Source organism: Accipiter gentilis, chromosome 7, assembly GCF_929443795.1.
Source record: "Accipiter gentilis chromosome 7, bAccGen1.1, whole genome shotgun sequence".
NCBI lineage: Eukaryota > Metazoa > Chordata > Aves > Accipitriformes > Accipitridae > Astur > Astur gentilis.
In genome coordinates, this window is record NC_064886.1 from 32,918,560 (window position 1) to 32,932,565 (window position 14,006).

The window sequence follows — 14,006 nt, forward strand, 5'->3', positions numbered from 1 at the left end:
GTCTTGCATAAAGAACTGACAAATGACTTGCTCAAAGCAGACTGGATGTATTCGCATGTAATGGCTCAATGTGCTGGAATAATATTACAAGCACACTACATCCAATTTCATCTTTAGCTGAGTATAGTAACTCACTGAATATTGCAATACACTTGACAGATTAAGAAACCTTTTTATTTTATTAGGTTTAATTCCCTGCGTATCTCTCTTTATTTTCCCTGCAGGATCGTTTGGAAATGCCTTACAGTAACAGGATCAAGAAAAGCATAGTATATACCAGGTATGTGAATGACTACCTCTGCCCCATGATAAAAACAATGCCAAAACTTTGGGAGGATTTCAGATTAATTCTATTTCTGTAGATACAGGTTGTCTGAAAACATCATTGACTAGGTTCTGGTGGAATAAATAAAAACAGGTAAATGATAGATGGGGATATATCTCCCCCAATCCCTGGGTTTTTCAAAGACGCCCCTACTGTCTACACTGTACACACAATCTATACATTTTAAGATCCAGAAGGCACCCTTTTTTCATACATAACTTTAAAAATTTACACTAGGCTTCATAATCCTAAAATACTTCTGTGGCACAAAGCCACATATGCAATACGTGGGTGGAAAAGCTGTCAGCATAGCGGAAAAAATATTCTGCTGAAACTCAAAACTTTGCAGAAACAGCTGAGTCACTCTTTTGCAGTTAAGGTAGTCTGGGCTTGTTACCCTCTTCTACGCCTCTGGATGGTGTCTGGCACACACCCCCCATCCTCTGACTGCCAGTGACTCCAGTACACCTCTAAACGAGAGCTGCCTTGGAAGTATCTGGCTTACTTTCCTCACACAGGTGTATCTTGTCATCCACGCACACGAACTGAATGAATACTGACCATCCTAGAGACTCAAACGCTCTTGGGTACACACAGCCATGCAGGTAGATTTGAACTGGCCAATTCACAGATATCAGCTCTACTCCGGTATGCAAGATGATATTTGGCAATATTGCCAACTTATGATTTGATCACAGTTCTCAAGGCAAACAATGTTTTCCTGACCTCCTGCGAATTAATGCTTTTTTATCAAAAAGCATGAACATAGTGAAGGTTTGAAAACCTAGCTCAAGTGCACTATGCTAAAGGAGTGAGACAAAAAATTGAAAAAAGATCTCCTCATTTGTCATTCTCTTTTTTTCTTTTCTTTTCCGTCTTTTTTTTTTTTTTTCTTTTTAAGTCTCCCGATTCTTCAGTCAGCATTATTGTTTTGGCTGGGAAGAGGAAGCTGCCTATGAGCCATTTATTCGCACATAAAATTATTGAAATTGCAAAGGTCATTACTGCCAACAGATTATAGACTCTACTAATGCAGTCACATATGAAATCTATAAAGCTCATTTTAATAGGAACTCTAGTACAGCTTATACATTTTGATCCCCAGAAAATATAATTTGCTTTGAAAATCTTTGGATCCTTTGACCTGCATTTTAATCAGAATGCAATATTTTCCTGAAAACTTGTATTTGTGTGTCCAAATCAGAAAAGTCTACATACACATAAACAACAGCTTAATTTGTATGTGCAACAATGTGCCAGAGTTTCAGCATGTAAGAATAATTTTCGTATGAACTGCAGCAACAATATGTACTAATTAGCTGCACCATACACACACAGCCATGCAAATGCTATCACTGGGTTTCACAGTTGCTTACGGGGCAAGTTTGCCACTGTAAAATGGCAATACCAGAAGGTAACTTTTGCATTTTAAGCCCAATGACGACAAGCACAGTCTAACTCACAAATTTTCCACAAAAGCTTATTTCCCAGTTTTGTGTTCAATGCTAATATGATAGCTGCTAGCCAGTCTAACTTGCATCCGTGTCTCCTTCTCCAGTGGGTGGATATATTCCAGATTGTACATCATAAAAGGGTGCCCAGGATGTAGACATACCCCAAACCTGAATTGTTTCCTTACCCTGCTCTCCCATCACACTGGAATTATGGGTGGGACACTTGTGATGGAAGAAATGCAGGGAAGGATTCCCCTACGTTTCAAAATTTTCTGAAACTTTTCTCGTTGTTCTCATATTTCACAAAACCCAGCAGTCCTCCAGCAAGAGCACTTTGCTTTTCACGGGAAATAACTCTGACTGGGGCAAAAATATGCTTTTCTAAATAAACAGATTATGTTATATAGCATGAAAGCTAAAAAAATAAAGTAGCCTCATCACGCCTACACCCTGCCTGCCAGCACCAAGCACAAACACATGCCCAAGCCTTGGCTGGATACCATTTCAAATGCTAGGCCCTCCAAAAGCAGATGTCGGATAGCTTGTTCTCTCTTGAGCCCTCTCTCTCCTTTTCCTGGATTCCTCTCCTTGAACATTTGTTCCCTATCCAGTTAAGCTGAATGCACATTTTGCCACTGGCAGAATCAAACTCTAAATATCCTCACTTCTACATCCTAACTGCAGCCTTTTTTCTTCCCTCTTCTCTAACTTTCCCTCAGTATCACATTTTCTTCCAAATACATCCCTCCTTGTCTCCAATGGCCTGCAATGACCTGTGCTGTAGCACCATGCTGACAAAGGGAAACCCGCTCTCTCGTTCACATATGTTTTACACACACAGCAGCACTGGAGACGGCATTGCTAGACTCATGTTAGAGCCTTGCTGTGCTCATTTGCTCAGCCCTGTTTCCTCAGTTATTCCAGAGCACAGTGCCTGCTGTAGCACGAACAAGCAGAGCTAGGACACCAGCTGAGCTTCTATCACCATCAACTGCATGATTTGCAAAGGGAAGAGCAGCTGCATCAATACATAAACTTTCTATTAGCAGCATACCCAAGAAAGAAAAGGTAGACACGACTCGGTGTCCTTCCAGGAAGCTCCCTCCAAGTCAACCAGTAATGCCCAGCAAAACCGATGAAAAGACACCTGTAACCCATATCAGGCACAGAGCAGGCATCTTGCACAGAAGTATGTAAACCTTTAAAAAAACATTGCTCAGTTATAAGCACGATATACAAATACCAAAACATATACTGTTCAGCTGAGCCCTAAAATGTTTTAATTACTTGAAATCTTCTCCTGTTGGCTACTGAAAGGGGAAGAGCAAATTTCACTTGATTAAATGAATACATGAAAACTCTCTCTCGGCTGGTTCCTCATAAGCTCTTGCAGGGATAATTCAGGTCACTGACGAACACTGAGGAATATATCCAGCTATTGAACAAAAGTCATGACGAACACCAGTCATGTCAAGAAACACCTGTCACTGTTTAAAATTCTAAGGAAATCATCCACACACAAGTTAGCTAATAAAAGTTACAGTTATATTACTGATAGCTAAAAATTCAGATTTCCTACACCACTTGGTAATCAAAGTACAAAATAAATTACATGAGCTAAATTAAAAATGTGAATTACATTCTTCATGTATTATATAATGACCTATATATTGTTATGGGTCTCGTGAAGTACCCACTTGGAATTTACCTTAGCAAAGGCCACCTTTAAATTGGTTTTATCAACTCAGAATTCTTGATGTGATATTTGCAAATATTACTGCTCACAATGCAAACATAAAGCAGTATACCTAGAGCTTTATTTATTTACATTACCTACGTGTTCACTTAAAATCAGAACTTGATGCTTTCATGTGGTAATCATATATTGACTTTTTCAAATAAATGTTGCCAATAGAGTTATTATACATATTCCTCACTTAGCAAGCCAAATAATAGAGTGCTATTCTTAAAACTGCAGTCTAGGGAATCAAATCCTAGTTTTACTGCAGTCAATAGCAACCCCCCTCGCCTCCAGAAACAATTGGAATAAGCCAATTCTGTAACCAATAATAAGATAGGTCAAGAAATTTTTGGTATGAAAACTCTGGCAATCCCATTCTTTTGATATTTAACATGAGTTCCAGTAAACACAGGAGGGTTGCTGACTGGAATGAAGCAAGCAGCACTGGCACATAGCCTTCCAAATTTTATATTATTTTATGAGAAGTCTAAATGCTAATTTGCACAATTATGAATCAACAACAGACACTCATTTCAGCCTGACTCTGTCATCACGGTTTTAACTGAACTGGCATGTCAATAAAAATGTGAAAATAACTTTTAAAAAGTTAGTGAATATACATTCCCAGTCCACCAAACTGAACTTGGTTCCACCAAAGCAAATTAAACCCTAATGTATAAATGACAACACAACAAAAGTAAAATGTATATGTGACAGAGATGACTATAAGCTTGTATATAAAAGCCAGAATATGTGACACAGTGACCAACAGCAGGTTTGGCATTCAGCCCTGATCTCAGAGTTACTGGTTCGGGTGTACTTACTGGTATTTGTTCACATCATCTCCCCTCCCTGAGGGACTTCAGTACAAATCACGTGGGGGATCCAATACATATCAGCAGCCCAAGATTTATGTGGTTCTTGAGACAGGTCTACAGCCAGATGCATTAGAAGCTGTGGGGGGGAATACCCAGAGTGAGAAAACTGAGGTACAAAAGTTTCCTGGTATTCAAGAAAGTTCTGAAACATTTTGAGGCATTTATTCAGCCAAGATTTTCCCTGAAAATGGGATTCTGCCAAAGAAAGTGGTTTGAATGCCTAAAGTGGGGTTAATTCCTTAACGTCATTCTTTATTTTAAATTTAAGCAATTAGAAATCACAAAACCCTGCTCAGAAAAGGTGCTGTGCTAATCCCTCTCTACAGTCACTCGCTACTAACTCTCAGTAAAGCTGCACTCAGAAAAGCATCCATTGCTGCCTACTACTGAGCATCCTCACATTTTGAAGAAGTCAAGTTATCAAACTAATAAAGGAAGGATAATGCCTAAAACTAGGGGAGGTCTTGAATCTCTCTGATAATAACTTAAAATATAAGTTGCCCTGCTGCACAGAAAATACAGTCAGCACAGGTAACCAGAGCCAGCTTCCAGCACATGGGCCCAATCCTGTTCCCACTGAAGTCAGTGGCAGGACTCCAACCTGTTTAATGGGAATGGCAACCATCTTTCTATCTACTTAATATAAATGAAGATACACATCTCCTCTTTGACACATTTTGGGCTCAAAGCCATTGGCTGACACTTGTTTGGTTCTCTTCATGTATGTGACTCATGGGATAATATAATGCCTGATTTCCATTCTGTCAGACCTGTCTTTCTCCGTGGTTAACTATTAATTTCAGAGGCAAGATGCAATACTGCAGTAAAATAGGATGGTGTTAAACTAAGAAAATTGCACTTAAATATTTAGAGTAAATCAACCAGATTCACTTTGGGGAGGATTCCCTTCCAATTAAAGAGGCATACCCACATAGTCCTTAAGACATCAGCCCATTGCTCCTGCAAAGAGAGGAAGTTTGTGGAAGTCTCTAGCAAAGTAATTGGCAAGCAAACTAATGTAAACACACTGCCTTTACCCCAGCATGATGGCTTGAGGAGCAACCTGATAATGGAAATGACATAAAAAAATTTTTATTCCAAAGAGCTGATTTTTGTTTCAGGCTACCTACACAGAACTGGGTTACTCTGGATATACAGGAGCTTGATAAACTATGAGTACATGCTGATTTCCCACTGAAGCTGTAAACGCTTTGGGATAAGGGCTGACTTTCTCTGTTTGGGTCCCTAGCCTAAGTTTGAGATACTAAGTAGTACCATAAAAAAAATAAATATATTAGTAATATACTATGGACTGGAAGGAATTATCTGAACAGACTTTCTGATTCCTCTGAAGTTTCTTCTGATATGCTTATTATTATTACTAAGTGTTGCCTTGGCTTTAAAACGCAGTTACCTCAGATATGATACAGCAAACCACACTGAAACACAGATATTTCCATGCAAGGTGTGTGTTTGTATGTGATTTCACTTGTATAAACATGGATTTCATTACAGTGGAAGAAAGTGATGCCCAGAAACAGAAATGTCAATGTATAAAATGCTATTTTTTACTTAATCTATTGTACCAAGAGAGGGCAGTGGGCCTGTTCCTCCACCCTTTACTCAGTTAGACATTTGCCATTCTTTTCACCACTGACTTAGATCAAACCCAATTAAACCAGTAAATTCAAACCAGTAAGCTAAAAGCACTGAGAAGGACCTGCTTTCTCCTAACAGCAAAGCATCTTCCACTGCCCCCCCGCCCACCCCCCCCACCCCCAGCAGCATGGAAATTTGTGTAGAGCACTCCAAAACCTGTTCCTATCCTCCAACCCCCTGAAGCAGGTGGATGAGGCAAGCTCCTCAGGGGCAATTCATCCATCGCAGCAGAAAAAAAACCCAAACCACCGAAAAACCTCGACATTCCTCTGCCACCCCCAACCTGCTGCAGGACATTGCTATGGTCGTGAGCAATCTCTCAACTCTGTACACAGTGCTAGCAGACAACTACTCCCTTCCTCCCCAACATGTGATTACTCGCTTGGCCTCTCAGTCACTGCCCACCCCCATGTCTCACCCCCTCCATGTCCCCAACCCCATGTCTGGGACTGGCGAGGGGTGGAGAAGGAAGGACTGCCCTGCCACACTTGTGTGGCAGGACGGGCAGAGGCTGGCAGCATCGCACTGCTGCGTATAAAAGGAACAGGCTCGGTGGGAAACTTTCAAAAAGCCACCCCGCGGTCGTGAAGACAAATGCCGCTGAGTATATACACACCCACAGCACCCCGCCCAGCACTGGAGCTGCTCAAGCCAGGCTAGTCTTGGTGTGGGGTGCGTGTGTGCGGGGAGATGAGTGGGAATGCCACATGCAAGGCCAGCCCCTGCCCACAGTCCTGCCACACTTACCTGCTGCATCCACGGCACGCTGCAACAGTGCAGCCTCTGCCTGCCATCCTTTTCTGCGGAAGCGTGGACTGGCAGCTGTTTTCACACGAGCGTGCTGGACTACACGATCCCCAGAGGTCCCTTCCAGCTCCAACTGTCCTGTGATATTTGGAGTAGGCAGTGCATAAAAATCCTTTCCACCACCCAGCATGTATAATGCGTGCCTAAATACTGCTGCAACAGGCAAGGCATGGTGTCACACTTGAGACCGGAGGAGCATTGCAGTACTGCTCGCTTTGACCCTGGTGTTAAGGCAAACATCCCTGAACACGCTGCTGTGAGAACTTTTTAATCTGGGCAACGACTCGGGGACTTGTTGAAGGCTCAGACATGTGCCGGCGTAAGGGTTCAGGTTGAGAGGAAGAGAAAATGCAGAGCTGCAGCTGGGGAGGTCTGGGAGGGGGCTGCCGAAGCAAAACGCGGGCTGCAAAGAGCACAAAGAGGCTGCAAAGAGTGCTGCGCTGCGAGAACTTTTTTGTCTAGGCCACGGCTGGGGGCCTTGTCGAAGGCTCAGCCTACAGTTAGGGTTAGGATTAGGGAACGCTGCTCGCTTTGGCACTGTGTTTAAGGCAAGTGTCTCTAAACACTTTTCTGCTATCAATAATTTACCCTTCGTAATATTCCAGGGCATGCTGTGTTTATATAACTACTGAAACACCTATGTGGTAGATAGGTGATCTTAATTTTGAATCATAGAACGGTTGATTCTTCTGCCACTGAAGACCTGTTTAATCTACAGTTCATTTAAATTAATGGAAAAATCTGCTTTGTCTGAGGCCATAAATGATTTGCTGAAACCACACACACACAGAGTGAGTCACAGTTCAGAACATAACTCAAACGACCAGGACTGTATTCCCAGGCTTTAACCACTACATTGCAGTCCCTCCCACATATACCCTGCAATAATCTTTGCTCAAATGATAACAGCGTTTCCCCACTTTACACGTTGGACGGCATTACTCAGTAAGGCGCATCATACCCGACGGGAGTACGGCTCTGCAGGGCTGGGGGAGGAAGGAAGCACAAGTAAAAGTCATTATTTTCGCCCGACACCACTAGAACTTAACTCTTCCCTTGGAAAATTACCAGCTCTGCATCCCCCGATTCACACCTAACTGAAAAATAAAATCGTTAATCCTGACCTGCACTCATCTCTTACCCACCCCGAGGAGCGAGTGCTTGCAGACCAACTGTCAAGGGAGGAGCAGCCCTACCTTCCCTCCACTCCGCAGACCGGCGCGAACCCCGCCGGGAGGAGGCAAAGCCCCTCGGCGCCCTCCGAGCTGCCCCATGGCCCGTGTGGCGGGGCAGCTGCCGCCCCAGTGGGCCGAGCGGGACTCGCACGGCTGCCCCTGCACCGGGCCGGGGCGCTTTGGGAGTCCTGCTGAGGACACGGCCTGCCGCGCGGCCTGGGCGCCACCGGGTCAAGCATTTGTGGGTCCAACTCTCTCCTCGGGGTGCTTAATTTCTGCCCCTCGGCGTGCCGCGCCGGACACACCACGGGGGCAGATGAGCGATGGGCAGCTCAGGTCTCCTGGGTGGATCACCCTCCCCGAGAAAGGGTGGACAACAGGTGCTGCTGCAGGCGAAGGGGCCCGCGGCGGCTCTTCCTCACGCTCCCGAGGCGCAGGCACAGCCCTGACGCCGGCCCGCCGGGCAGGCGGCGGCCCAGGCCCGAAGCCCCGGGAGGGGACGACGGGCGGCGGCCGGGGGGGGGGGGCCCGCCGACCTCCCCGCAAGACGCCCGGGCCCTGTGCCACAGGCCGGGCCGGGCGTTCCTTCACCTCAGGGCCGGCCTGCCGCCACGGGGCAGCGGCGGGACGGGACAGGACGGGACGGCCGGAGCCGCCCCCCCCCCACCTCCTCCTTCAGCCGCCCCTTCCCGCCTGGCGGCGCGGGGCCCTATCGCCGCCGGGCCTCGCGCCACCTCCCCTCCGCGCGCCGCCGGCCCCGGCCCCGGGGCGGGGCGGGGCAGGGCGGGAGCCCGCCCCCCCCCTCCCCCCCCCCCCCCCCCCCCCCCGGCGGGACGGCCGACCGGCCGCGCCGCGCAGCGCCGTGTCCCCGCCGGAGCGGCCGCTGTCCCCGCCGAGGGGCCCGGCCGGAGCCGCCGCCGGGGCCCCCGCGTCCCGCCGACACCGAAGAGCCCCCCGCACCCCCCCCCCCCGGGCGGCGTCTCTGGGCCCGACCCGACCCGACCCGACCCGGCCGGGGCGAAACTCCCCGGGGGAGGGGAGGGGAGGGGCCCGGGCCGCGTCTCGCCGGGAGGGGACGGGCAGCGGCAGCGCTGACGGGCGAGCGGGGCCTGGCCCTGCCCGCGGCCTCCTTTCGCAAGCCCCCCCGCCTCCCCGCCGTGCCCCGGGTGACAGCTCGTCCCCTGCGCCCCGCTGGAGACCCCACGGCGTCCCCGGGACGGGGCGGCGGGCAGCCAGGCCGGACGGGGCCCGCGGCTGGGGCAGCCGGCGGGAGGCCCCGAGCCCGCTTTGCGGGTGGGCTGGCTGTCCTCGTCGCCCGGCCGCCTTCCTCGTCCCTGCCGGCCGCCTGTCCCCGCGGCCTGACGCCCCGCGGGGAGAGGCGGCGGGCCCGGCGCAGGCTGGACGAGCCCCCCGGCCCGGCCACGGCGCGGGTGGAGGGGTGAAGGGAGGGTGACTCACAGGCACACATCTGACACCACAAGTATTTAGGAAATTGCCGTTCTCTTAAAGGCAACCGTGTATTTATTTCTCTGGGGCGAAAGCGAGGGAGTCGCGCTCCACGAAGGCGCTTCGGTCACCAGTGCCGGCGGGGAGCGGGATGCACGGTCCGGAGGGAGAGGAGAGCTTTCGCCCTCCTGCTACAGAAGAAGAACTGGAAACACACAGAGAGGCGGATGGTTATGGGAGAATATATGCTGTTTATTTATGAACGTAACCAGGACTTCCGACAAACTTTATATGCAGTCGTCCCGTCCCGTCCCCCCCCCCCCCCCAGTTCAAAAAAAACCCCACCAATGTGTGTGCATATACATACATGTATACATACCCATACACGCACACCGCATACCCACACGGCACACGCATACACACGTGCCCCCAGCACTGCGCTCCCGCTGTCACGCTTTCAAACAGCTTCACGTCTCCACCTTGTTCTCCTCTCCCGTCATGACTATTTCAACCGGACGAATTCTTGTGCAGCTACGACATGAAGAAGAAACGCTCTGCATCGCTACCAGGGCTCCCTGGAAGGGGGCCTGTTTGTTTGTTTATTTTTCTCTCACCCTGGGAGAAGCTCCAGAGTCCAAAGGTGCCGCAGCACCAAGGACGAGCCTCCTCGTCCCGCTGCAGGCACCCTGCAGCCCCACGGCCTTGCACCCCCTCCCAGGAACCCCCGCCTTGGGGTCGGGAGGCAGCGGCCAGCCCCGGACAACGTGAAGAAGGCAACACACGCTCACACTCGGCCAACCACACAAATAATAAAATAACATTGCAGCACAAGGGCATAGTCTCTGTCACCAGATAAGAAAGTCGTGTGATGGCAAAGATCTAAGTAATGCAATAAAAATAAAGTGTAGCTAGTATACACGGAAAGGCTTTCTTTCACATTACATGAGGCACAGCTTGGACAGACAGAGACTCGGAGAGGAGCTAAATGTCCTGGAATAAAGCAAAATACACTGAAAGTTCATAGTAAATACCCGCATCGATAGGTATTTATTCATTTGTGCTTCGCCACGTCGTGACATACAGTACAAGACACTGCTGCTCTTCCTTTTGATGGAGGGAGCTCACCACGCTCCCTCGCAAGCTGCTGCTCCATCAGTCCCAGGCCGTCCAGCGTTCCCGCAGCGGCGGCGGCCCCTGCCCCGCTCCCAGCCGAGGCAGGGGACAGGGCTCGGCAGGGGCAGCCCAGCCAGGCCGGGGCAGTCCTGGCAGCAGTCCGGCAGCTGCCCCACACCTCAGTGCTCCAAACGGGCAGCCGGCGCTGCACGTCTCTCAGCCTGAGCCCTCTTCTCCTCGCCGGCCTCCCCGCAGCTGCCCCTGCCTGCTGTACCGCAGGCCAGCCGGGGGAGGGGGGGGGGGGGGGGTGGGGGGGCCTGGCTGGCACCCCCAGATGCCCCGTCCCTCAAGCCTGCACGTCCCTCACCGTTTTGCTTCGCGCCCTGCCAGGCTGCGGGGGAACAGCTAGCCCCAGAGCTCCTGCAGCCAGCTTTTAAGGCACATCTGGATCGCTATGCGTGCTTTATTACTATTATTGTTATTTACCCTGTGTAGACACGTGGGCTGTTTAGTTTCTTCCTTCCCCTCGCCCTTCCCCTTATAAAACCCACCATGTTTTCAGCTTATTCGTGTGTCACCCCTAAGGCACAACAAACCTTGTAATACTACAGCTGCCTGGCTTCTCGCATTGGCCGTCAACTGTTAAAAACCAACCAGAGAGAACCAAAGCGAACCCCCGACCTCCTCCCCCCCTCCCCCCGAAACAATCTGAGCTCGCTGCGCTCCGGCACGGAGAGTGTCCGTAGGGCGGGCGAGGGCAGCCCGGCAGCGGGCGCGGCGGCCCCGCCAGTCCCGGCGCGGCGCGGCGCGGCGCTAGGCGCAGCTGCCCATGGCCTTCACCAGCGAGCTCTCGGGCAGCTGCCTGAAGATGCCCCGCAGAGTCTCCAGCTCCCGGGTGAGCTGCTCCACCCGCTTGCGCAGCCGCTCGTTGTCGGTGGTGAGCTCCAGCACCTTCTGCTGCGTCTCCACGTTGCGCTGCTTGGCCTTGTCCCGGCTCTTGCGCACCGCGATGTTGTTGCGCTCCCGGCGCACCCGGTACTCGTTGCTGTTCTTGTCCACTGTCTTTTTCGATTTGCTCCGGTGGTCCGCGGGCATCATCTTGAGGGCGCCGGCGGCCGGCAGGCCGCCGGGGGGGTGCGGGTGGTGCGGGTGGTGCGGGCTGGGCACGGGCGTGGGGGGCGGCGTGGGGTGCCCGGGCTGGAGGTGCATGGTGGTCTGGGCGCAGTGGGCGATCTGGTACTGCAGGTGGGACGGGTGCTGCTGCGGAGCGTGGTGGGGGTAGAGGGCCGACAGGGCCGCCGACTTGACCTCCTCCTCCTCGCGGGGCTCCTGCTTAATCACCAGCGGCCGCAAGCCGGGCGCGGCGATGCGCTCGTAGAGGGGGTCGAGCTTGCCGTCCATGTAGCCGGCCACGCAGCCGAAGAGCGGCTGCTGGTGGTGCTGCTGCTGGTGCCCCGGCGCCGAGGCGGCGGCGCCGGCCCCATGCATGCTGTGGAAGTCGAAATCCCCGGCCAGGATGGCCTTGGCTTTCTCCTGCTGCTTGCTGTGCTGGAAGAGGTCGGCCAGGAACTCGTCGTTGAAGGCGGCGGGGTCGATGTAGGCGCTGATGTCGATGGAGTTCTCGTTCTCGCAGATGTCGCCGAGCTCCGCGCCGCCCGCAGCAGGTGCCGCCGCCGAGGGAGCCTCTCTGTAGCTGTAGGCGCTGCCGGGCAGGGGAATCTGGAGCTGGTGGTGCTGGCCGCTGCTCATCGGGGGCCGGGAATCGACCTCGTAGAAGTTGGCTTGCTCCATGAAGCACCTACAGTCTGCCGGGCATGGTGAAGGGCTCCTGCAATCCAGGTTTCGGACGGCAGCGGCGGCGGCAGACTCTACCAAGCCCGCGGCACCCCGCGGCACCCCGGCCCTCGGCGGCGAACGGCACCGCGGCACGGCGCGGCGCGGTGCTGTGCTGTGGGGCACGGCACGGCACGGCACGGCACGGCACGGCGCGCCCGGAGCCCGTCCCCCGCCCCAGCCCGCCCGAGCCCCGCTCGCTGCCTGCCTGCCTGCCCTGTTGCTAGTGGGTTGCCGCGGTCCTGCGTGCCGTATATATACACCCCCGCAGCAGGGCCGGGGATCGCCCTCTAGTGTCCAACCTCCTGCTGAGAACCTTTGACCACCGCGCAGCCGGGTCTTAGCGCCCCGGCAGGGCAGGAGCCGCCCGGCCGCCCTCCCCCGGGAGTCGCCGCGGGGCGAGCGAGCGGCCCGCACGCCCCGGCCCCCCCCACCCCCCACCCCCGCCGCCACCGCCGCCGCCGCCGCCGCCGCCGCCGCCGCTCCGAGCTCGGCGGCCGCGGGGCTACGCCCGCCGAGGAGGCTCCGCGCTGATAAGAGGCCCGGGGAAACGGCGCGGGGACTTTGCGCCCTCCCTGCCCGGGGCCGCTCGGCGGGGCAGAGCGGCCAAAGGCGGCTGGTACATTTCCACCGCCCGCTGCCAGCCCTGCGCCGAGCGCTCGGGCCCGGCGACGCCCCGGCCGCGCTGCGGAGGAAGGCTCAAAGTCCGCCATCACCCCCGCGTACTCGCAGACGTCTGGCCGGCCGGTCGGGAATAGCCGCCCCGCCGCGTGTGCCTGCGGGACCCGAGGCGCCGCTTCACCGCGGCGGCGGTCACCTGCCGGCAGCGCCCTGTCGCCGGGCGGGCTCGGAGCCGGCGAGCGGGGCGGGCTGCGGCCCGGCTACCGCCGGCGGGACCCGCGGGGCTCGCCCGGTGACAGCGGGACCCGCGGAGCCCGGCCCCGAGCGGCGCTAGGACCCGTCCGGGGACGGCGCCCGGCGGGCAGGGGGCGGAGACCTCGGGGAGCGGGGCGGGGGGGGTGCAGCGGAGGCTCCCCGGCTCCGCTCTGCTCGGTGGTGGCCGGCCGGGGGCCGCCCTGCCCGCTTCTGCGCTTATCGCCGGTCCGTCAAGCCCGGAGGAGCTGCCCTCCCGGCGGGGACGGCGGCTGCCCGAGCCGGGCCACCTGCGGGCCGGCCGCCCCGCGGCGGTAGCCCGCTGCGGTGCGGTGCGCTGCCGGCGCCGGCAGCCCCGCGGCTTTCGCCGTACGCAAGGAAGGGTGGGATAAACGCGCGGGTCTCCCCCCCCCCCCCCCCTCGCCCCCTCCCGCACGAACCGGGCAGGTAAATTTAATTACAGATCTCCCAAAATGCAGACGCGGCACTCTCGACCGGGGTCGGGCGCGGACCGACTCCCGGCGTTTACCCGAGCTAAACCCGGGCGCAGCCGGGCCCCGCTCCCGCCGCCCCCGGGGCGCAGCGCGGCGGCGGTAGCCGGGCTACCCGGGCGTCTGCCCGGCCCCGCGGCGGCGGCGGCGGCGGCGGCAGCCTCGGCCGGGACGCTGCGGGCCTTCCCAGCCTCCCTTTCCTGGCGGCTTC

The 14,006-nt window shown here is 54.4% G+C and overlaps 1 protein-coding gene across 1 annotated transcript; it reads right to left on the minus strand.

Moving 5' to 3' along the window:
* Window positions 1-9,716: 9,716 nt before the first annotated feature.
* CEBPA (CCAAT enhancer binding protein alpha) lies at window positions 9,717-12,638 on the minus strand. The gene has a single exon (XM_049806501.1). The coding sequence runs from the start codon at window positions 12,387-12,389 to the stop codon at window positions 11,412-11,414; it is 978 nt and encodes a 325-aa protein (XP_049662458.1). The 5' UTR covers window positions 12,390-12,638; the 3' UTR covers window positions 9,717-11,411.
* Window positions 12,639-14,006: the final 1,368 nt, after the last annotated feature.

What these genes read in the sequence shown, in the direction of transcription:
- CEBPA (XM_049806501.1), bottom strand. Translation starts at nt 12,389, where the DNA reads ATGGAGCAAGCCAACTTCTACGAGGTCGATTCCCGGCCCCCGATGAGC.